We start from the raw sequence: 23,654 nt of genomic DNA on the forward strand, positions 1-23,654 counted from the left end.
TATCATCAAGTACCAGTTTTTATAACCACTTTGTGGGTGCCATTTAGCCAAAGGGTCAAGGTCAGTGAAGTGTTTTATTTAGCAGATGCACAGTATAACACAGGGTCATTCTGAATAGTGTAATATTTCTCTCTCAACATAGCAAGCAACAATACATAGAATTAAGGTAAGAACAATTATTAACAAAGAAATACATATTGAATGCGGAGCCATTGTCAAGTTGGCTCTTAAATGGGAAATGCCTCAGATTGAAACATTCATTCAAACTTTTTACGCCATTGGGTGGTCAGTTAATTGGTCAGACCGTCCAATGCTTTTTACTCCCAAACAAGATGTCTTGAAGGCGACTGGCTGGATTGCCATGGAATTTGTTCCCAGAAGGATGGACCCTACTGATTTTGGAGACCCCACACGCCAAAATGTCATCTTGCACACAATATATCTCAAAATCTAACGTATTGAAACTTGATGAGAACATCCATGCTCCCCTGAGGAGGAACCTTAGTAATTTGAGTGATCCCATTCCTTTCCAATAGCAGCAACCACTGGCCAATATGCCAATTTTGCATAAAAATATCTCATAATCTGATGGACAGGTGGGCAAAGATGGCAAATGGGCTTACTGATTTTGGTGACCTCGTGGACTTTCCTTCAGCACCATCCTTAGGCTAAAGGCCACTTGTTTTACTTTTTAAATGCACTTTGTAATGGTAATTTAATGACGGTACTTTATTTTTTTCATTTAAAGGCTTTTGCCTATGTCTATACACACTACAGTATGTTTAATCCTTCTGTGAATACAATATGTCCACCCCACCCTAATTCTGGCACCAATAATATTTTTAAATTTTGACTATCAATGGTGATGCTAACTCTGTTCTGTGTCCTGGTGTCAGTTCTGTACAGGGGCGCTGGAGCACAGCGCATCATCTGAGGTGAGAGAGCTTGCCGTGCGCATCATCTTAGCCATGTATCAGCAGCACAAAAGTGCAGTCCTCCGCTACCTCCCACCAAATGATGCAGCCACACGGAGGAACATCCTCTACAAAAACATTTTTGATGGCTTTGCCAGGATTGATGGAAAACCAGTTGAGACCCAGGCAAGAAGTGGAGTTGTATTATCTATTAAGAAATTGTTATTGTTATTTATGTTTTATTATTATATTAATTGCCTTGACACAGGGGTGTTTGTAATATTTCTCTCTCAACTTGGTAAGTGACAACACGCAGAAGGTAAGAACAATAGTAAAACAAAAAACGTAAGTATTGAATGCGAAGCCTTTGTGAAGTTGGCTCTTACATGGGAAATGCCCCAGACTGAAACGTCTGGCCCCCAAAGGGGCCAGCCGTCTAGAACATGAATGAAAGTTAACCACATCAATTATGTGCTAGTTAGCTTGTACTCGTTTTGCTGCAGGATGCACACATTATCATGATGACAATGTCTGAAATTATATCCAATGTTATGTAAGCTAGTTGGACAAAAAAGCCCTAATCCCATTCACGGAGTGACAAATGAAGGCAGTCAGAGTTTACGTCAGCAGATTATGCCATGTGCTGATGCTCAGTGTTGAGCTGAGACGTTTCTCACAGTTGTCCAGGGATGACAATCGTCATTTGTTACTGGCATCTTGTTGGCGCCCCATTCAGCTCCCAGCCCCAGCTGTGTGCTGAGGATAAAGTACACAAAACCACATCACATCCTCTGGAGCCGTCCAGCTCACAGAAATGATATAACTGCCAGGAACTGTGATGAGAGAGAAACAAAATGTGTAAAATGGGTCCGGGGACCCCCAGGGGTCCTTGAGGGGGTTCCACGGGGTCCCCAACAAAATGAGGAACAGTTTAACTATTTTTGAAAACTACATTTTGAAAACTTAAAAAAACACAAATCTTCACTTATAGGTTCCCTGGCACAAAATCTTTTCGGATGGGGGTCTGTGGCCAAAGTATTTGATATGAAAATGTTTCAGAACCACAAAGTGCATTAAATTCACCCATTCGCAGTTCGCACCCCGATGGTGGAGGCAACCATACAGTTGCCATGGCACCAACCTGCTCATCAGGGGCAGTTAGGGGTTCAGTGTCTTGTTGCTGACTCAGAGGAGTTACGTTAGAGAAGAGAAGGAAAGAAACAAGATCGTACACAATGAGTAAGACAGAGAAATAGGTCATGTTTTGAAATTATAGCTGCTGGCAAGGAGAGACTAGTGAGAAAGCAATTTGGACAGTGAGGGGGATTGCATGACTGGCAAACTGATGGAATCTAGGGTTAATTGAATCTAGTTAATTGAACTAATTGATTTAATCGATTATATAAAAATAATCAATTTAGTAAATAAAAGAATCGTTGATTGAAATAGTAATAATATTATTTTCAAAAATAGTGAAAAAAACAGATCTACAAGCACACAATGCATTACGATGAGACTCATTGTAGATTGGCTATTATTATTTATTATTATTTTTTTGTCATTGTAAGACTAAGTATGAGATAGGACTTATGTGGTTAATCAGTCTAATCAATTACAAAAAATATTTTAGAATTTTTGGTTAATTCATATATACTAGACCATTCCCGTCGGGGGATATGAGCACCCACGCTTGTTTCACGGCTGTGGCAACACTCACATGATTTGGCAACCCGGGAGCCATCGAACACAAAAACGCTAATAAACAGCTGACATTTGGGGAAAGCTAAAATGGGGCTTCGGTGTTCCGTGCATGGTTGTGTGCAAATGCAGATCAATTGCTCCAGCCACTGAGGAGAACGGGGCAGAAACGTTTTTGGGGCACGCACAGGCAGAGCCTCACACAGAGCCACAGAGCTTTGTAGAATTATAGAATTATTATTATAGGATGATAATATATACATGAAAATAAAAAAATGCTTCTCAATTGTTCGATTAATCGTAAGTAATCGATAGAGTAATAGCTACAAAAGTAATTGATAGCTGCAGCCCTGTGGGAATCTAATTGCTAATTTACACAACAGTGTTCTTCAACAAAGTATAAATGAACCCTCATGCTAACGGTATGTCAATGTCACTATGCATCACTTTTACCCAGACGCCGAAAAAGGGCGGCCGCCAGCGGGAAGGGGAGAAGGAGAAGGAGGAGATTCGCTCTCTCCAGGAGCAGCTGGCTTCCCTGAAGGAGATCAGTGTAGGTGAAGCTGCCGTTGAACGTGCGACTGTCTCTTATCATCCAAACATGTGCCCACATGACCTGCTGGAATGTCCCCGCTCTGGAGATGTTTGAGATGGAGCTACTGTAGCTTCCTAAATGGAGTGCTACAGGGATGACGTCTTTTTGTAGGCCACCCCGGATGTTTGTCATACCATATTTCCCATGGCAGATTTCCAATGGAATGTTTTTAAATTGGGAAATATAATTGAATAATACTTGTTACAGTACACAGTAAAATCCTCAGTGTTGATTTAACCGTTTGTAACTCCAATGGCTAATTAATGCTCTGTTGTGGGACGAATGAATCGGGCTTAAGAGTGTACAGATGTAAGGTTCCATTTGTTACATTTTTACACTCTCAGAGTGAAAGAGGTAGGGAAGTTGGCGCTCTAAACTCAAGGCTTACTATAGGGCTGAAAACCGGTGTGAGAGGCCAGCATGAAAGTCCATAAACAAAAAGAAGGGGCTCGCACACTGAAAGATGAAAACCGAGGCTCTTTAGATGCAAATAATTGTCCTTTACTTACAAAAGTGCATAAAGTGACATAGAGAGTGGACTTTTCGGTCCATCAGTGTTGATGATGGTCTGAGTACCAAAACATCTCTGTGTCACTTTATTTCACTATGTCACTTTTTGTTTATACACTAAATTAACCCTGAGGCTTTTACTCTGTATTTTTCCTTTTAGTTCCTAATTAAGTATTACATAAACATGAGAGTCATTATTGTTCACATGAGTGCATTGTCTAACTAAAGTGATGATGGCATCACTTTGAAGATGTTGGTGTCTATTTGTTTGACAAGGAAAAGGGCAAGGGAACCACCGAAGGACACACACAGGGAAAAGACGACTCTGAGGTTAAGCAAGAGCCTGGCAAAGCAGGTGAGCATGAAATGAAACAATTCAGCTTATAATGTAATCCTATTTAGGGGAATGGAACATATTGTACACATGTAATACATATATTTTTTAAGTGTAAAAAATCTAACTAAAGACCAAAGCAACTCTTCTGACATTCACACATTAAATGGATTTATTGCGCTGAAGTTTTTAAATGTACATGCTTTCGTTAGGTGCGTGAACCACAGCATCATTAAATGGAAAGGGAGTCTTTTCTGATCCCAGAGGGATGTGAAATTGTTTTCACTGCTTCACCCAGCTGATGGCTGCTCAGATGAGTGTATGGGTGGTTAGGGGTTAAGGGCCCTATTCCAGGTACAAGTTGCTAAAGCCACTAATATCAGATTTAGGACTAGGCAAGGGGCGTTCCCCTGCAAAAGTTGCTATTCTGGGACACCTCCCTTACCCGCTAAACACCTGCGCTACCCGTTACATTATGCATAGGTGTGGTTTGGGCGTTACAATGATAAAACCAATCACCGTGCCAGATGCCATTACCGTTAAGAGAAGACTGCGCTAGCCATTTCCCCAATCCAATATACGCTCTCCTATCTCCCTGTCTGCAGTGTTGCCTGGTCTGATTATTGGCCACATTGGGCTTGTTTTTCTGAAGTTGCTTGTAAATAATGGTAGAACGGTTGTGAGCTTGTAGATCGTCTATTTTCAAATAGCCAACATATATAAATATGCACATTGTTTAATGGACGACATATATAGGTTTGAAGTGCTCATGTGGCCTATTATTACCAGTCGCTTCTATTGGGCTTGTTTTCATAGACCTGGTTGCTTATTTCTCCCAAATTCTGGCAACAACTCTGCAACCGCACTGTGGGGATTTGACATGGAGCACATACACCCGATGTTTGGCTTCTAAGCTCTGGACTTTGATTGCCTTTCAATACAACCACATATGATAGACATAAGTATCACCTACATGTTACTGATTAGAGAGAATTTAAATTTTTTGTAATCAGTTCATTATTTCCTGCGTAATCGATGAATAAAACTGACGTGTGTAAATTGGAGCATTGCATTGGGCAATACACAAATTGTCCTCTTTAAATAGACTTATCATCTTATATAAACAAACCTGTTCTTATACTGCTTCCTGAATGAGGCCCATTGACACTTAGATGAGCAAGCCGATGGTCGAATCGGCGACCTTCCAATTCTCAGCCGGCCTCGCTACCCACTCAGCTATGACAATCTTTCATGATAACAATGGCATAATAATTATTATGATAATGATAGTAGTAAAAAAGCTTTGTTTTAAGTTATGTGTTATTTGGGATGTTTCCAGCTGTTGAGAAGTCACCCCCAAACACGTCACCAGATGAAGTCAAAGATCAGCCATCAGATGTCAACTACCTGGACAAGTATGTCATACATCTACTGTATAATATAATGTAATAATATATAATAATGTATTTATCCATTTGTAACTCTGAGAGCGTACAACTGTAACCATTTGGTTCCATTTACACTAAATATCTTTGACGAAAATAACCGATCTACAAGCTCAAAATGCTTCGCAACGCAATGCGTTGTGAGCTTGTAGATCTGCCTCCCAAAATGGGGATACTAGGGTTCATGTGGTTAAATGAACACTGAGGACTACTACTGTTACCAGCACATTCAGCTACTGTGTGGCTTTGAAGGCGTATACTGTAGGTGGAATAATATTTGATACCAAATAATTGACTGTGTTTCAGGCTGTGCATTTTCTGTAGCAAAAAGGACAAGTCATTTACAGAGGACGGGTTGGACCTTCACTACTGGAAGCATTGTCCCATGCTGCAGCGCTGTGATGAATGCAGACAGGTGAGCTTCTGTTTGCAGTTTCAAATTACATCCACTTCCCTCCTCCTGACCGTATGGCTGGATTTCAGTCATACTGAATGCAATGTGAATTGCCTTTAGAACATTGCGACTATCATTCTTCATTCATTACTCTCCTCCAAAACAGATGTCACGTGGAGATCAGCGTTGTTGTTATACGAACGTCAGTGTCTCCACATGCCATTAAAGGAGGAAATTACCGATCTGTCCCCCCTCCCGCCCCCCCAATATACAATGTATATTGACACCCTGTCAACTCTGATTTCCTATTTATTTACATTTTATTTCCTCTGTTAAGGAAAACGTAAGTGTTTGACCCTCCCTCCCCCTTGTACACTTGGTTTGGCCCATGCATGAAACGGCCTCAGGTTCGGCAATACTCTCAGTAGAGGTGATTTCAGGTGAAACATGGAGGAGCAAACAAAGCGGAGAAAGCACTCAAAGCAGGACATTCAATGTTTTCTTTTTTAGACGGTAAGTAACTAGATAGCCTACCTAAATATACAACGTTAGCTTGATAAAAATCTACAAAATCTAAAATTTCAGGTAAGTGTGCCGGGCTGTCAACTTTAAAAGTTGACAAATGACCCTGCTTACATGCACACAGGCAACATGTGTGTATTAAATGCACATATCAAATAAAAATTATCGTCAGTCATTGTTCTCTTGGTAAAACTAGACCTGTGCCCGTCGGGCATCGGCCTACTTGGGAAGGATGCAAGTTGGGAATGCATGCCCCTAGCCTGGCGTAGCTAGACTATATCACTGCGTGGATATGAGTCTGGTGCTTCCATGAGGACGTTTTGTTTCCCAAGGGGCGGGATCAAAACAATGTCCCTCGACGCAATTGGTTAGACCTACAACCAACTACCAATTACAGTCGCCCATATTCGAATACTGGGCCCTGATTGGTGCCCCACGTCTTCTGGAACAGGAAATGGATTCTCTATGGAGCGGTGCCAGACCCAAATCGCAGAGTGCAATTTTTTTTTGCACTCGCAGATTCGTCTGGTCCCAGGCTAGCATGCCCCACCCTGTTATGTGTATGTGTATCTGTATCTGTCTGTCTGTGTCCCTTTTATGCCCATCTATGGAAATCTATATACTGTATGTCTGTCCTTGTCCCTTTTATGCCGATATATGGAGATCCCTGATGTTACTAGTATATGGCCTATGGCATATGGGAGGGGGGGGGGGGTTTGGCAGTTCTGGAAAGTCCTTGTGGAGTGGTAAACGTCTGTGGAGAATGTGTGGAGAATGTCTGAAGAGTGCAAACTGACTGGAAAGTGGACTGACTAAGTAATCAAATAGGTGTGGGGACTCATTTGGGCCACAGCCAGAGCCTTTTCTGGCGCTTCTGGACAACCGCCTATCCGACCGACTCGACGGCGAGCACTGCACTCCCTCGGGTCGTCTGTGACGCGTGTGGTGAATTTGTCGGGCGGTTGAGCGGTTCTCGAGATACGTGGATTACAGACGTACATACTGTACATGCATACAGAGATTCGGTGCATTGATTTTAATATAATGTTAACTAGTCTTTGTTACCGAAGCCGTGCTATTCATGAGATTGCCGGGCGGTGCCCGGGAATCAAATCCAGGGCCTTGTGATTCAAAGGCAATTTCTCTACCAACTGAGATACCTGGACATTTGGACCCCTCCAATGTAGCATTGTGTAACTGTTTCGGCCATGGTGATTTTATTTCTTAAGTTTAGTCAAGTCCCCATTTTAAATGATGACATTTCACAGAGATTGTGGGGCTCTATGTGTGTGTAGATTCACATGGTTGTACAGTATGTACCATGTGACATTGTTTTGTCACGATAGATAAACTTTTTGTTACCACCGTGCTCTGACTCCTCTGGTGCGATATCCTCTTAGACCAATAACATTTACAAAAGCGAGTGTGTGACACACTGACGAAGGCTGGATAGCCGAAACGTTTGAAGAACTCACTCTTGTCATTCTGATTGCGACCCATCACTTTTGTAAAATAAATTAGTCCCCATGAGGAAAAGGGTATATGATATTGTTTTATAAGATTTTTAGAGTTATTGTTATAATTATGAAAAGATTGAGGTAGGAGGTATGGTTAGGATGGGGGAGAGGTCATTTTCTATCGACAGCTCTGGCCATAAATGTATATTGGTCAATTTTCTTGTTAATGGCTTTATTCTTAGAAATCATGTTTGTTTATTAAAAGGTGAACTTACCTGAATAATTAAGTAAAATTTGGACAAACACGCACTATAAAATAGGATTACCCAATGATAATATAACTTTGACCCTTTGACAAGTTGTGGTTACGTTATGGTTAGGGTAAAAGGTTAATAATTGCAATTTTTATGAGAAATTGGTTTTGATGTCACAAAGATGTGTGTGTGTGTGTGTGTGTGTGTGTGTGTGTGTGTGTGTGTGTGTGTGTGTGTGTGTGTGTGTGTGTGTGTGTGTGTGTGTGTGTGTGTGTGTGTGTGTGTGTGTGTGTGTGTGTGTGTGTGTGTGTGTGTGTGTGTGTGTGTGTGTGTGTGTGTGTGTGTGTGTGTGTGTTCTCAGGTGGTGGAGATTGCCAGCCTCACAGAGCATCTAGTGGGGGAATGTGAGAGCAGGGCCAGATTCAGTCAATGTCCACGCTGCTCAGAGGCTGTGCCCACTGATGAGCTAGCCAGCCACGCCCAGGGTCCCAACTGCAATCGTGAGTCTCCACACAGCAAAATCCTCAGTGGCCACAGTTACATGGACACTCATGTATTCATTCAGAATGAATTCATTCCGAATGAACTCATTCTGAATAGAGGAATCTGATCCACTCACCTGTTTACATGGGACCTGAATAAAAGTATTCCTCGTTTACACGACCAAAGCATTCATTCAGAATATAACTTTTGACATGCGCAAAGTGGTTCCCGCCTACGCCCGGGCATGGACCAGGGGCCACTACCCGGAGCAGAGCTTCCCCTGGTGGGTATGGGAGGAGGCAATAGCCCCCTTGTGCCTCCGCGGCGGAGGTCTATCGGTCGTAGGCAGGCCGGTAAGCAACGCACCGACTCCTGGCCAGGCAGCGTTGTATGCGGTGCAAGCCTGTGTTCCTTTGTCATCGCCGTTTTAGTGCAAAAGTAGCAGATCTACAAGTTCAGACCAGTTTCTTTTTTTTTGTATTGGTACCAGACACGGTAAAACGTAGGCTAGCCTATAGTATTTGTCACATTTCTCATGTAGGTACCGTACGATGATGTCATCGCGCATTCGCACATGGTCATTATAATAATAAATAATAATACTTAAACACCGGACCGCTCATGGTCATTATAATAATAAATGGAGAGAGAGAGAGAGAGAGAGAGAGAGAGAGAGAGAGAGAGAGAGAGAGAGAGAGAGAGAGAGAGAGAGAGAGAGAGAGAGAGAGAGAGAGAGAGAGAGAGAGAGAGAGAGAGAGAGAGAGAGAGAGAGAGAGAGAGAGAGAGAGAGAGAGAGAGAGAGAGAGAGAGAGAGAGAGAGAGAGAGAGAGAGAGAGAGAGAGAGAGCAACACTACAGTCTATGAAACAAGGCACGCTCATTTATGGCAAAAGTAGCCTACAAAAGTATTGGCATCAAAATATACTTAAGTAGAAAGTATAAGCTACTCATTATGCCGAGTGTCACGTTTTCTTGTATTATTATGAAAAAGCTTTGAAACATGCTGTAACTCATTCACTGTAATGAAAACCCTCTTTCTGCGCCGAGTAGCGTGCGGTGCGCACACGGGGTCTGTCCATAGAGGTATAATATTACGGGTCTGTCGCCCTAAAACACAATCGCCCCGGGTCAAAATCCAGCCACCATGGAGCAGCCGTGGATGGCCCGCTCAAAAGGTGCGTGGGGCGGGGTGTTTTGGGACCACCGTTCTAGCTGCCCATGTAATGAATTGATGAAGTAAAACTCATCTGTTTTCGCTGCAGTTGCGCCCTAATAATGTTGTTTTCATTTATTTTTGTTCACGTATGCTATTAAAATAATGCAGCTATTGCAGTATTGGGCCTTAACATGCGATTAAGAATGTATATGTATTTGGCCCCTCATATATAAAATAAATAAAAATAATAAAATAAAATCTGATTTAAAATTGAAACTTGCATGCTGATCAATGCGTTTCTGCGTTTACGTGTGGATAGGGATTTTTTTTTTAAATCTTTGTCATGTGGCCAGGGATTCTTTTTAAAAACTGAGGACTAAAATACCTGTTTAGAAAAAGATCCCAGCAATCCTCAGAGCGTCCGTTCTCCTGGACAAGTCTGGGCTTAACCATTACAGACTTATTAAATGACGCTATTAGAATCATTAATTTTATCCCGCAGGAGCGAGCGCTTCTCAGCACCAACCGTGGCCGAATTAGAGATTTGATAGGTCATTTTTGGACAATTCTGACAGCCCTACTAAGCACGGACATGCGCAAAGGAATGCATGTATTCCAAACAGACAGGAGCGTTTGGAATAAAGTGTTTACATGGTCAATTCCGATTGATTTAACCCGATTCAAACGGTCTATACCACCCCTCCTATTCCGAATGAAAATTCATTCGGGTCAGACTGGAATGGAATATTCTATTCCAATTGGGGTGTTTACATGAGCAAATCTATTCGGAATGAATTCATCCATTCATCCATTCCGAATAGAAGTGTATTCATTCCGAATACAACTGTCCATGTAACTGTGGCCAGTGTTCATTTAAATCTGAGAGTGTACAACTGTAACCAAATGGACCCGCAAACGTCAATTTGGCCCGTACAGGGTTTTGTCATTTTCTTGGGGGCAGTCATAGGATCTGTGTAAGCTTAACAGTGTCATATTTCTGCCTGTTTTCAGCCCCCGTCTTGGGTAAAGGCTCCAACCACTGTCCTTTGTGTCACAACAACTTCATGCCTGGAGAGGAGGTGAGATTCTGGGACATACACGTTATATAATACAGGCCTACGGGCCCACCATTGAGATGCCTGTCCTTTTGACCCTAGTTATTGAAGACATGGCTGCAGCTTTTTCCAATGGTTAACCACTTAAACCCTATTATACTTAGTTAACAGGCTCTCCCAGGGACCTATACTGAGTCTGCTCCTTTTTTCCCTCTACACCAATCTCTTCGCCAGAAATAGCTGATCTACAACCTCACAACGTGTTGCGTTGCAACACGATGTGAGGTTGTAGATCTGCTATTTTCGCAGAATATTTGCCCCAGAATAGGGACGCTAGGGTTCCATGTGCGACCTAACAACACAAACAGTTCTGCAGTGTTACTCGAGTGAAAAAAATAATATATATTCATATATTACGGTATATGAATATTCATAGCAAGCAAATTGGGAAAGGATCCGATACCAGATAGCTAATGTTGGAATTCATTTATTGTGGCACCAGTTTTGACTACATGCACATACGGTTCTATATAATTTGACTGAAAGGCTCTTCCTCCGAATAGTTTATTGTATTGTGAGGACACCACACTCTCCAATGTGCTCTGTGTGTCGAAAGTTAGCGATGCGTTTCACTTTAAATACCCATATTACAAAACCATGTGATATGATGAAACACACCTGTTAAAAAAATCAGATTTCAAAATTGGAGCTAAATAGACCCATAAAAACCCCATACATTAACAGGTCTAGTTTCGCTACATCCTGAAGAAGGTGCAAGCCTTGGTGGGTTGGCGTAGTTTTAAATGAACTATTCAAACCAATCTCTACCCCTTTCTTTTAATATTATTCCCTTCCATGGTTTGAGGGATACCAGTAACACACTTCTCTCTTATATTGAAGTGGTGTTCGGTAGGAGGTTATATATGGGCGGATAGGTCAAATCAGCGGTTCTGGACATACGCCTTTCTGACCAATCTGACGCTGTTTTGAAGTTGGTTGGTCGGACGGTTCTCGAGATGCGTGAACCACAGTCACACGCACACACGGACAGAGATTTTGCGCATTTATAGGAGGATATGTCAACGAATCGACACAAAAGAATTCTAATAGACTTTTTATAATCGCCAAAAATTATTAGTCTGATAAAACACTTAAACCTGTATTATACTTAAAATAGTGAAAATAGCCGATCTACAACAACGCAGCGTGTGAAAGATCATACTGTCCATTCAGAAAGGTGATGATTAGGTTAAAATTTTAAGGAGAACACCTTCCTTACCCTCAGACTACTTAGATCAAAGACAGGCTTGTGCCAAGGTTCAAGAAGACGTGATTCAATCAAGCTTAGAACAATCTGAAATTGAATTTTGACAATACAAATTCTCGAGAGGGTTGCTCTGGAATGGAATCTCCGGCAACAGTCAATGTTTTGATCATTCAATAGTTCAATACACTCTAGAAAGGAAACCACAATCAAGCAAAAAGAAAGACAGGTAATGTGTTACAATAGTATGGGCTTGGAGTTAATGGAATAATAAAATAACACATTATTACTAATTAATGTAATATGTGCTATTACAACGTGTTGTTGAGAGCTGATAGATTTGTTATTTTCACTATTAAAAATAAATAAATAATCTAGCGTTAATCGTAATCGAGGCAAAGATTTTAGATAATCGTGCTATTTATTTGAAGTCATATCGCCCAGCCCTAGATGGGAAACTATTCCATAGTTTAGGAGCAGCAACAGCGAATGCTTGGTTAACTTTGGTTTTGGGACATGTTTGGGGAACTGAAAAGACCTGTTGAGAGGATGACCTAAGTGACCTCGGCGCAGAAAGGGGAGTTAAAGGATCAGTGATGTATTGTGGGGCATATTTAGGACTATTTAGGAGGGGAAAACAAAAATGTTTAAATCAATTCTGTATTTGATTTGTAATTTTCACTGATAATCAGTATTTCATTATTTGATCCCTCACACAATGGCCTCTTGCCATGGCACAGTCCTTCAGCTGTCTGGAGGAAGGTCATTAGATTGTGCCTTGTATTGAGTGCAGCCTGTGTTGCTCTTGAACGCATGCATGTCTGCAGACAGCAGTATATAAAGAACCGTGTCCTCTGTCTGCGGAAGTACAGCATAATCCAGGCTAAAGGAAAGCTTTTTCAAAGAACAAAAAAAGGAAAATGTAAGATTATTGTTGGTGCCAGAAATGTGAGAGGGGGACATATATTGAAGGATTAACACATATTGTAACCAGCAAAAGCTTTAAAGTAAACTAAAGTAATGGAATAACTTTATTTTTGTATAATAATCATAAAAAGCAGAGTGCCTTTTGGCCTAAGGTTTGCGTTACACTCTAGAGGAAAGGTCATGGGGTCACCATAATCAGTAGGGTTTATTCTCCAAGGAGCATGAATACCCTCAGTAACGTTTAAGCTTATGAGATATAATTTGTGCAAAGATATTTTGGCCTGGGCCTGGCTTTAGAAGAAAGGTCAGGGGGTCACTCAAATTGTTAGTTCCATCCTCTGTGGAACATAAATCCATTCTGACAGTCCACCCATTATATTTTTACATACATGTATACCTTGTGTGCAAGTGTCAATGTTGGCCTAGCAGGCTTACGTCTGCTGAATGTAATATCCATATATGCTCTGTAATTAGAAAGAGCCATTGCTCTAAACGTCTCTACTGGTGCCACAATCAATTCCATCCAACGGTAGCTTTCTAGTGAGTGAGGATGTTCTTCTTTCTACGGTACTTTTCAGTTCTTCATGGCAGTGGTTCTCAAAGTGGGGTCATTGGAGGCAAAATGAGGAACAGTTAATTAAACCACTTCTTTGTTTTTTTTTTATGTTGAAAAACCTTCTCTCATTCGGGTCCCTAGCAAAAAAATATTTTCAAATGGGATTCGTTGGCTAAATACATATCAATATTGGGGTCCTTGACATGAAAATGTTTGGGCAAGTGACTCCATCGTACTACAGAGTATGAATTAGGTTTTCGATAAGAAAGTCATATTTACGAGATGTTGAAAAGAAAAAACACACAAAGCGGAGGAGGTCCATGATAGTTACGATAACGTTCACAGTGATTATGAAAAAATAAAAAAGCCTTCACCTTTCTCCTGTCTCTGGGTCTCCTCTCACAACACTTAGACAGCAACTAATGCTAGGCTTGAGGTGCAAACAGGTGTATGGGGGTAAAAGGCACCACCATTGTTTGTATTTAAACACTTCAAAAGAGGAGAAGCAGAGGCCTTTGTGCCCCGTGGGCTGTTTTTCATTCATTCTCCTCTGTCATCCCGAGACAAAGAAAATATGCTCACATTCTTCAGATCCTGATAGTTTAACGAGTATGAAAGGCCACATGTATGGACTTGCTGTTTGAAACACTTCAGCAGCAGTTGATGGAGACAGTGTTTCCAATATTTTGTATTTCTTTTGGTGTTCCCATTCAAATTATTTAATTTATGTACATGCACTAATTATGCACAAAGTATTTCCCAAATTATTTTTTACTTGATTCACGATTCTGTTAACCAATTAAAACTGGCATCCCTATTTTGGCCAAATGTTTAGAATATTTTTCTTCAAACTTTTAAAAACATTTATAGCAAAAATAGCCGATCCACAGGCTCACAATGTGACATGGTGCGACTTGTGAACTTGTCAGCTTCTATTTGTTGTACGATGAAATATAGTATAGGACATAATATAACTTGTTTCCATACATAGTGAAACTTTATAAAGTTAACTTTTTAAAACGTTCAACATAAATAATATTATTTTCATAGAGGTTAAGTGTGATTTGGGTTAACATTGGTTGGATCCATGCCCAGCCATCTGTAATACCCATAACGAATTGTGGATAAAATGTTTGTGATTCAAGGTCAGTGATTTGACCATGAGAGCATAAAATAGGAGGCTTAATGTCAGTATGGGATTCAAACATTATAATGCCCTATCGTATAACATATAGAAATAAGGACACTGGAGCAGCTCAGTCATATCTAATCCTTGGTGTGCATTCACTTGCCCCGTGATTGAGAAGGGCAAAGCAGGTACGTAACGGTGGTGTCCCCTTTCCGCTTCCTCCTCTCTCGGTTTTCTAGGTTCCATTGTTGGCTTCCTAATCAATAGTGTGGCTCGCCTTTCGGGCCCGAGTCTCCTTTCTCTACCGAAATCAAGGTCTAGTGGCTTTGACTTGTGCCCCCATTTTGCCAACGAGGTGGCCCAGCTGGAATTTGAAGCCTCTTATTGGAGTCAGTGACTCGAAAGAGGAAAATGTTGAATTGTACGGACTCTTGCCAGTCGCCACTATTGATCGAACAGTTGCGCAACACAAAATATTAGGCACATTCTAAGTCTTCTCTCCTATTTTATATGTCCATACCATACTACTGGTGATAGATGATACTTATGCCTTTATTTATATCCTTTATTTATATCTACTAATGCAGATGTCTTCAACGTTTTTCATGCCAAGGACCCCTTACCTGAGAGAGAGATGAAGCAGAGACCACTACATATTGGATTCATGTTAATATGTATTTTCAGACATTTAACCACTTAATCCCCTCAATACTTTGTAAACTTGACCTTTGTCTCGGTACTTGGTCTGCTCTTTTTCCCTGTACACCAAACCTCTTTGCCAAAAATAGCCGATCTACAAGCTCACGACGCAAGGTTTCAAGTGGTTGATGTAAAACACAACGGTACACCCCCATATCGAAAGGGTGGCCGCCACTCACAGAGATCCACACGATGCAGCCCTCCCTCCTTCCCCTCACCTCTCACAGGCTTCATTCCTCCAGCTAAAGGAAAACTCACACGCGGCAGTCAAACTCTCCCAAACGCAGGGCTGTCGGCAGGCACCAAATGAAAGGCTCCAGTGTTAGCAGTAGCGGGATGGCCATTAGGGCTCTGACTGGGCCTGCAGTAGCCAAAGCAACCCCTCTCACACACAACTACCCCCCCCCCCCTGGCTCTCCCTGCCGAGAGAGAAGCCTGGGAGTGGAGCTGACTTAACTGAGGTATACTTTGTCCCCCTGCTAGGCCTGGAAGGCTCACCTTATGGGCAGGGAGGGCTGTAAACAAAACTCGCGGAGAACTGTGGTGGCCCAGAGAACGCAGCCAGCACAAGGTAAATCATTCATCCACCCATCCCCCCACTCCCCTCTCTCTCTCTCTCTCTTTGCCCCCCACCTCTCCAAAAAAGCTCCTATGTGTCAGCCAAAGCGCTTGTTGGTTAAAATCTGCAGCCTTTCCACTATGGTGGAAGCGTCGCAGAAAGCTGTTGCACGGTAAAGTCCTTAGTGTTCATTTAACTCTGAGAGTGCACAGAGGTAACCAAATGGACCCATAGGTGTCCTACTGGTTACAATTGTACACTCTCTGAGTTACAAATGGATAATTTAAACACTGATTGTACTGTATAGAAACACATGACTTGAACAATACTAGTGTGGGCTTTGGTGTTGAGAGCGTTTGTGTTGTAAACTAGGTGTTCTGCAAATGTGACACCTGCCAGAGATTGTTCATTATTGAAACGTTAAGGTTCAGGGATGTTAACAATGTTTTATTCAAAGGCCGCCCAGTGTTGGCTCACATGCTCACGTGACGTTTAGATCATGAAACTTGTCGCGTCAACTCTGTTTACACCTGCTTTTTGGACAATGGAGGCTGCTGTTTGTTGTGTGTAGTTAGTACACACAGGTCCCGTATGCTCGCCGCGTACATAACTGCTTACCACTGTATATCCCGTGTGTGTGTTTTGTGTGTGTGTAGGCAAACCTGCCAGCGGGGCCAAGCTGAAACAGGCCTGGTCTGTGGGGGCCAGAGGAAGGCCCATGGGGAGAGGCAGCCGGATCCCTGCCCTGGCCCCCCGGACCAGCCGAAGCCAGGCCAACCGTCACACACCGGGCAAGCGGTGACACTGCACTTCCATAATACTGGGGCCTTCCACATCCGAAGGAGGAGGAACCTCCACAATCCACGTAGGGCAGGGTCTGCCGTAGAGTCAAATGTCCTCCTTCTTCTTCCTTTTATTCGTTCTCTCTACACTGAACAAAAAATAATCATCTTCTGGTTTTGAACAGCTTTAATTAAACCTTGTCGCTGAGAAGTGGGAAGGGACTTGTTTGGCCAAAAATAGGTGATCTACAAGCTTACAACGTGTTGCATCGCGACGCGTTGTAAGCTTAATAGATCGGCTGTTTTTAGGCTTAACATCAACAGTTGGAGCCGTTGTTCCCGACAGGAGCCATTCTGACAGGCAATGCTCCTTGAATGTATGAAAACCCGAAATGTACTCATTCACAGCCTGAGAGGAGCTTTACAGTACACGTGTTTACATTGTTCATTTATTTTCTTGAAATAACTTTGTACTGGTGAGAATGTTGGTCTTTAGCACTTTGCCAAAGTTATTGTGCTTCACTGAATCATCTGTTCTCGTATCGTATGTATGGACTGTATTGAATTATATATTTTTTGCTAAATGTCTAGTGACAATCTTAACAATTCAGCAGAGTTTTTATATGCTGTAATCTAGTGACGGACTTTTCAGGGAACTAGAATTTTGTACTAAACAGAAGTACAGTACTAGAAAGAAAACGATTGGATACAGTTTTTATATAGCCTAGCCCCTATTTCTGCATTTCAGGCACATTAACACATTTTATGGTTCATAAATTCAATTAATCATACTTTATGAGTAGAATGCTGTGCTATATAGTATTGCACTGGCTGTGATCCAAATTATGCTGTCAGTAAACTCTTATTTTAAACACCTAATGAAACAATATGTTTTGCACACTTTTAGCGCATATCCGTGGTCATAATGGCGATATACTTAACAATAGATGCATGTGTGCATTTTCATGTCAAAGGTTCCTAAAAGTCCAATCTTAATTACTTCCTGTCAAACAAAAACTTACTGCGTTATTACATCAGCAAGCCCTTGAATGAATAATTATGAATCATGATTTCATTCACCTGTGTGATTACCACATACAGCTGACACTCTTGGGATGCTATGTGCTTTATCTAACTCATTTTAAACATAAATAGCACACTAAAATGTGTATATGAAAACATTCAAGGTGAGAAATAGGCAATGCTGTAACATAAAGTGTCTCAGCACTGCCTCTTTCTCTCTCTCCCTTGCTCTATACAACAAGAGACAAACAGCTGCATTTGTCTGGGACGGTCGACTGAGACTGTGATTGGTTGAGGCACGCCTCCACTTCTGAAGATTTCATGATGTCCTTAATGAATACAACATTTTAACCAATCCGTATGGTATACTAGTATGTTAATACAATATAAGAAGCACATCTGCAGTGGTTGGAGGTGGTGGTCTCCCTACTTTTCCATTGAGAAATTTAGACCCTGTTGTCGGGTTGGAAACCTACTGGTTGACAAGTAGCTCTGTCTGAATCCCTCTTGGATGAGCAGTAGATGGTTTCCCACGCGGGAGACCCGGGTTGCAATTACCTCTCCTTCAGGAAAGGACATAAAGCGAATTGTAGCTTTAAGTACAACAGCATGGACATTTGTGCATCTACTTTGATGATAAACTTTTTTGATTTTCCAATAGGCAATATGGCCTATTGGAATCTCAACATTCATATGGATTAAATATTTAATAGTGCATAGCTGACAGTGAAGCATCACATTGTTGTGATATGTCAGCTATGACTGAGCTGTTGTAACAATTGTTACAGATTCAAACCATCCCTTCCTGTAACCACACTTCCGTTTGCATTGATATGGGTCTGTTTCTTAATGTATGCGTACACATTACAAGTGTTAAATGGAATGGATTTGCTATAATATGATGCATTATCGTTTGTCAGTACTTGTCGCTGAATGTCTTGTACATGAATTTCAAGCTCAGAATGACTATTTTATGTTCATCTATATTTGTTCAAATAAATTGCATATTGTGGATGCCGTTTTGACTGTAGTTCCCTAAGCCAAGCAGTTCCCTTTTTACTGTATAATCACTGCATAATGGACACTATTAACTGTTCTAAATGACAGTTGAACAACCCTCTCCACCCATCCGTTTAGCACTCACTAGGGCACTCACACTCGTTACATTTTGGTTGCAAATAATTGCAATTAGCGAGTGTGTTTAATCCTGTTTTTGGCATTGAATATTGGAACATATAAACCAAATTATATTTCTGTTTGCCTTTTAGGCTTTGTAAACAAATCGTTACGGCCAAAAACAGGCCATACATTTAATAATTTTATACATTGAAAAATTGCTATTGCTATTTTTCCAACAGATTAATTTATACAGTTGAATGGAAACGATTCTGATGATTATGCAAAATAATTGCGATTATCTCAAATAATTGCGATCAAGCGATTATGTAATAATTGTGACCGGCCTAGCACTTATTATATATTATATTATATTATATTATTATATACAACTATATACAACTCTTATACAAAGAACATATAGTACAAAGTCACATTTATTGAAAATGTGCAACAGACATTAAACAAAATACTGTAGCCTCTTGCTACACAGATCTTGGGAAATATACAGAATTTGAATTCACAGTCACATCATCACTGGAATTCTTCTTCCATGTTCTGAGAAAGCGGCTTGGTTCCACGCATTGTCTTCTAGGGTGAGGGGAGATTCGTTGCAACAGGAAATTCGCTGTGGTTTCTCTGAACTAGGGTGTGAACTAGATGTACTGTATACACGAAGGTGACGTGGATGTTTAGAGGAAAACCACCATAGTATGAAGTTGAAGCTTTCCAAATTGGCTTTTCTTTATCAAACACTTCACACATTCTGTATTCATTATTTACGCAGTTTTATGTACACCTGTACACCATCATACAAACATCTACAGTAGTAGATTCATTAAGCTTCTTTGGTTTCTCTACAAATCACATTTATTTAAACAAAATTACAAAAGTGACAATAAAACAATATATTAACTATAAAAAAACATTTGATTTTGACAATTTTTATATTCTATTTAACAACATGTACGATCATCTTTATAGACTTTTTCTAAGCAATTTATCTTCACAGATATGTGCAATGAGGGCGACTCATTAAGGCCAATCCACACCAATGCAACTCCTTGCAACTGCAACCATTATCCCCAAATGGCAGTTGCAAGGAGTTGCATTGGTGTGGACTCTGGTCTTTATAGTGTAATTTGATAGTCACATTAGACATTAAAAGATTTACAGGGCTGTGCAGAAACCTTGCATTTGCCTCAAGTTGACATTTCATGGGCTAAAACGTCAACATGTTTGGATGATGCCACGCAATATCTTGTTGCTTTCGGGCATCAACCTTGTATCTCTACATTTCATCTTTTATGTCTTTACGATAGTGTCACGCTAGAGAAACGCTTTGGTGCCTCCTCCACGCTTGTGAAAATAGCAGTTCTACAAGCTCACAATGTGTCACATTGTGGAACATTGTGAGCTTATAGATTGTAGATATGCTATTTTCACATAAAATAAAATTATATTTTCGCCTATAATGACATGCTCAAAATAAGGACGCCAGGTTGAAAGTAGGTTTGTCTGTCTGTGGGTTTTATAAATATTTAACCGATGAAAAGTTTTAACAAGAGCTTGTGACTAAATTATAATTTGGTACCATTTGGAACACACTTTATTTTTTTCCATTTCTTGAAAAGTAACGGTTTTGGACATACAAGGTTCCTGCCCGACAGACAACAGTTTACAGTGCATTGTAAATAGGTTTTGGCTTGTGTCCTAGGGTCACATGATGTGTTCTCTATACGTGTAGAGTGTCAGCTGTCACTTCCAGGGGGTAATGGAAAAAGCGGTAGATACAGGGGTTTTCTTTTGCAGTTCCTTTGTCCTGTGAAAGTGCAGTTGTCATTTTTGATAAACAGTTATCTCCTAACCTCAAAAATGCCTCACACTGTGATGTCACTCACCACGTTGTCCCAGACTGTGCAGTATGGAGAGGGAGAGGCTGACATTATCTTACATAAGATTTATTATTGTTATTTGAGCTGTTAACCCCAAATAGCCTAGATACTATTTTGTCATTCTGACCCACAACATCTCTCCAGGTAATGTGACATTACAGAATAGACAAACAACCCCAAAAACTATTCTATCAATCATGAATTTACGCTTCTAGAGCCCAGGAGAAGAAAAATGTAATACAGTACTGCTCTCCAACTTTTAACGGGAAAGTTTGATAATTGGAATATCATAAAATCACATGATCACACAAATGCACAATAGCCCTCATTGTAAATTTTGTAAAATCCTGAGAGGGTACAGATGGAACCAAATGGAGCCTTTTAATTCTGAGGATAGGTCTATACAAATGGAACCAAATGGACCAAAATCTATTTGTGACTCTGAGAGTGTACAAATGGAACCAAATGGTCCCTTTTTGGTACATTTGGTTCCATTTGTACAATCTCACGAGTTAAATGAACACTCAGGACTTTACAATGTATGTAGTCCTGTGTGTTTGTGAGGCGAGCGGGGAGTGGGATGCATTTTGACCATCATCACATGGAAGTCCTCTTTGCGCAGACGAGGTCCTCGCTGTGCACCACGCTCCACATCTTGAGCAGGTCCTGCGAGCTGAGCTTGTGCACCACGATGAGGTTCTTGTAGAAGCACGGCTCGCTGTTCATGGGGCTCACCCTGCGCTTGGTGATACCAAAGGTCCTGAAGCCCGGGTGCATCTCCGGTGCCAAGCGCAGCCTCTGAAGGCACATGCCCAGAAACACATCATCGATGGGATACAATTCCAGGTCCTCTGACACCACGAACAGTCGCCTGGCAAGCTGGGATGACATTAGAAACCCCCCTCCCCCGACATAAGGGGGGTATGGCTTGTCATACAACTCTTTAGGAATGTAGTATTTGCTCTGGCGGTTCCTGATGGGTATCGCCTTGGAGATGGTGTCGCCCACATATAAGTTGGCGACTTTGTGGCCCTCAACCTTAAAGCCGATCAGGTCCAACAGATTGTTTGTATTCACAAACACGTCATCATCTCCCTTGAATATGAACTCTGCGCTCGTGCAGTGGATGTCAAACCATTTCAGAAAGTTGACCTCTTTGAGAGTGAGGTTGAAGAACGTGTCCATGAAATCCCACTGCAGGATGTCTCCATAGATCTGGTCCTCGTACTGGATCAGTTTTTGGAGATTTTTGGCATCCTTGCCACTCGTCGGACTCCCCAGGAGAAATAAAGTTTTGATTTTCTTCCCATTGATGGTCCGTTCCCTGCCCCACGTCTGACGCACAGCCTCCCGCCGGTCGTGCTGCTCGATGACGGACTTGACCACCATGAGCAGGTGGACATCTCCATCCCTGCAGGTCTCAGGGTGGTTGATCAGCATTGGGAAGTACCTGCAGTAGTAGAAGTACAAAGATTGTTTACTTAAGTTCAAATAACAGTACTGCAATATAGAAATACTCTGTTCCAAATAAAATTCCTGCATTCAAAACTTTACTTGAGTAAAAGTACAACAGTATTGGCATTAAAATATAGTTGTGCTACTGTACCATGTAAATTTGGCCTGTTTCAAAAGCATATTATTGGAGTGTAATTAGTAATGCATGTCTGCATGAATGTGTTTTTCATTTGCAGCAGTAAAGTGGTGCTGATTTCAATTACTTTGACAGTTTATAATATAAACTGTATGGCATATAAACTTGATATGCTGTTGGGTAGCTTAACTTACATCATGTACATCATATGCATCATAATGTATACGTTTTATTGAGTTTCGTATTGCTATTCTGAATCTGCTAAGTAATTAAAGCTGTCAAGGACCACAATGGAACTTCCCCATGCATGACTTTTTTGTGTTAACCTTTTAGCTCAAATGTTTGACTGAACCTCATGCTGTTTGCATTTCTGTCTAATAAAGTAGGCTAATCAATCAAATAATTGTAGTGAAGTAAAACTACAATATTTCTGAGATGTAGTGGAATATCTATAGGCTATGTAGCCTACTACAGCGCTGACAAATGGAAATAGGCCTACTCAAGTACAGTAAAAGTAGACCAACACAAAATTGTACTTTAAGCACCATCAAACACTGTAATTAATAATAACAGACAGGGTTTGAGTAAATGCATTAGTAACCTACTTTGGTTACTTTCCACCACTATTAGTAGCCTACCTGCAGTGTCTGTGTAACACGAACTGATGGAATCTAGGATCCAGACGCTTGAACCAGTCCTTGGTCCTCACGGCCGCGTCCTCGCTGCAGTTCATGACATGCACGTCCCAGGTGGCCGCCGAGGGGGTCGCGTTGGAGACGGTGACCCGCTGAAGCGCGTCCAGCTCGTCGCCCGGCGCCGCCGCGGGAGAGAAGTTCCCCACTTTCATCACGACTCCCTTGTTTTCTTTGAAGGAGACGCATTCCTGTCCACTGCACCATCCGGCGTCCCGGGTGTTTTTAAGCCCAATAACGTCCTTATCCGCGAGTTTTAACTTGTGGATCATGAGAAAAGACGCAAAAATGAGACATAAACTCAGCAGAGTTTTCAACAGACCGACCCTCTTTCTCCTGAAAAAGTGATCCATCGTTATTGCGCACAGGGTGTTTTTAACACCGAGAAATCCTTCAATAATATATTACCTTTTATTGGCATAGTGTGCCATAGGCCTACATTTCTTTTTAAGTCCCATTCGAATGCGTGGTGCATCGTTCTTAATTTGTATCCACCTTGAACTTAGATCCATTCAACTTATTTCTGCGCCCGATGCCATGAGCCTCCATCCAGTGAAACCACAGATGTCCCCTCAGAGACTATGATGTTCCCTCGGTGACAGAAT

The 23,654-nt window shown here is 41.4% G+C and overlaps 2 protein-coding genes across 4 annotated transcripts in view; one reads left to right on the forward strand and one right to left on the reverse strand.

Moving 5' to 3' along the window:
* The window catches only part of cep104 (centrosomal protein 104), a 49,168-nt gene extending 30,411 nt beyond the window's left edge, over nucleotides 1-18,757 (forward strand). For 2 of the 3 annotated variants that reach the window (XM_084068249.1, XM_084068250.1), the window contains 9 exons: nucleotides 897-1,100; nucleotides 3,070-3,165; nucleotides 3,994-4,072; nucleotides 5,391-5,466; nucleotides 5,803-5,911; nucleotides 8,485-8,623; nucleotides 10,773-10,840; nucleotides 15,875-15,962; nucleotides 16,607-18,757. In XM_084068249.1, coding sequence (XP_083924375.1) covers nucleotides 897-1,100; nucleotides 3,070-3,165; nucleotides 3,994-4,072; nucleotides 5,391-5,466; nucleotides 5,803-5,911; nucleotides 8,485-8,623; nucleotides 10,773-10,840; nucleotides 15,875-15,962; nucleotides 16,607-16,752 — 1,005 coding nt within the window. In that variant the 3' untranslated portion in view covers nucleotides 16,753-18,757. The remainder of the gene's footprint in view (nucleotides 1-896; nucleotides 1,101-3,069; nucleotides 3,166-3,993; nucleotides 4,073-5,390; nucleotides 5,467-5,802; nucleotides 5,912-8,484; nucleotides 8,624-10,772; nucleotides 10,841-15,874; nucleotides 15,963-16,606) is intronic. The other variant, XM_084068251.1, reaches the window with a different exon arrangement.
* Nucleotides 18,758-19,296: 539 nt separating this feature from the next.
* Nucleotides 19,297-23,654, reverse strand: part of b3gnt7l (UDP-GlcNAc:betaGal beta-1,3-N-acetylglucosaminyltransferase 7, like) — a 4,431-nt gene continuing 73 nt past the window's right edge. Inside the window, exons 1-2 of the mRNA XM_084069746.1 lie at nucleotides 22,996-23,654; nucleotides 19,297-22,216 (exon numbers count right to left, since the gene is read on the reverse strand). The exon at nucleotides 22,996-23,654 is cut by the window's right edge and continues 73 nt beyond it. Of these exons, the coding sequence (XP_083925872.1) occupies nucleotides 21,364-22,216; nucleotides 22,996-23,402 (1,260 nt within the window). The 5' untranslated portion in view covers nucleotides 23,403-23,654 and the 3' untranslated portion in view covers nucleotides 19,297-21,363. The remainder of the gene's footprint in view (nucleotides 22,217-22,995) is intronic.

Source organism: Gymnoscopelus microlampas (assembly GCF_963454915.1).
Source record: "Gymnoscopelus microlampas genome assembly, chromosome: 10".
NCBI classification, from domain to species: domain Eukaryota; kingdom Metazoa; phylum Chordata; class Actinopteri; order Myctophiformes; family Myctophidae; genus Gymnoscopelus; species Gymnoscopelus microlampas.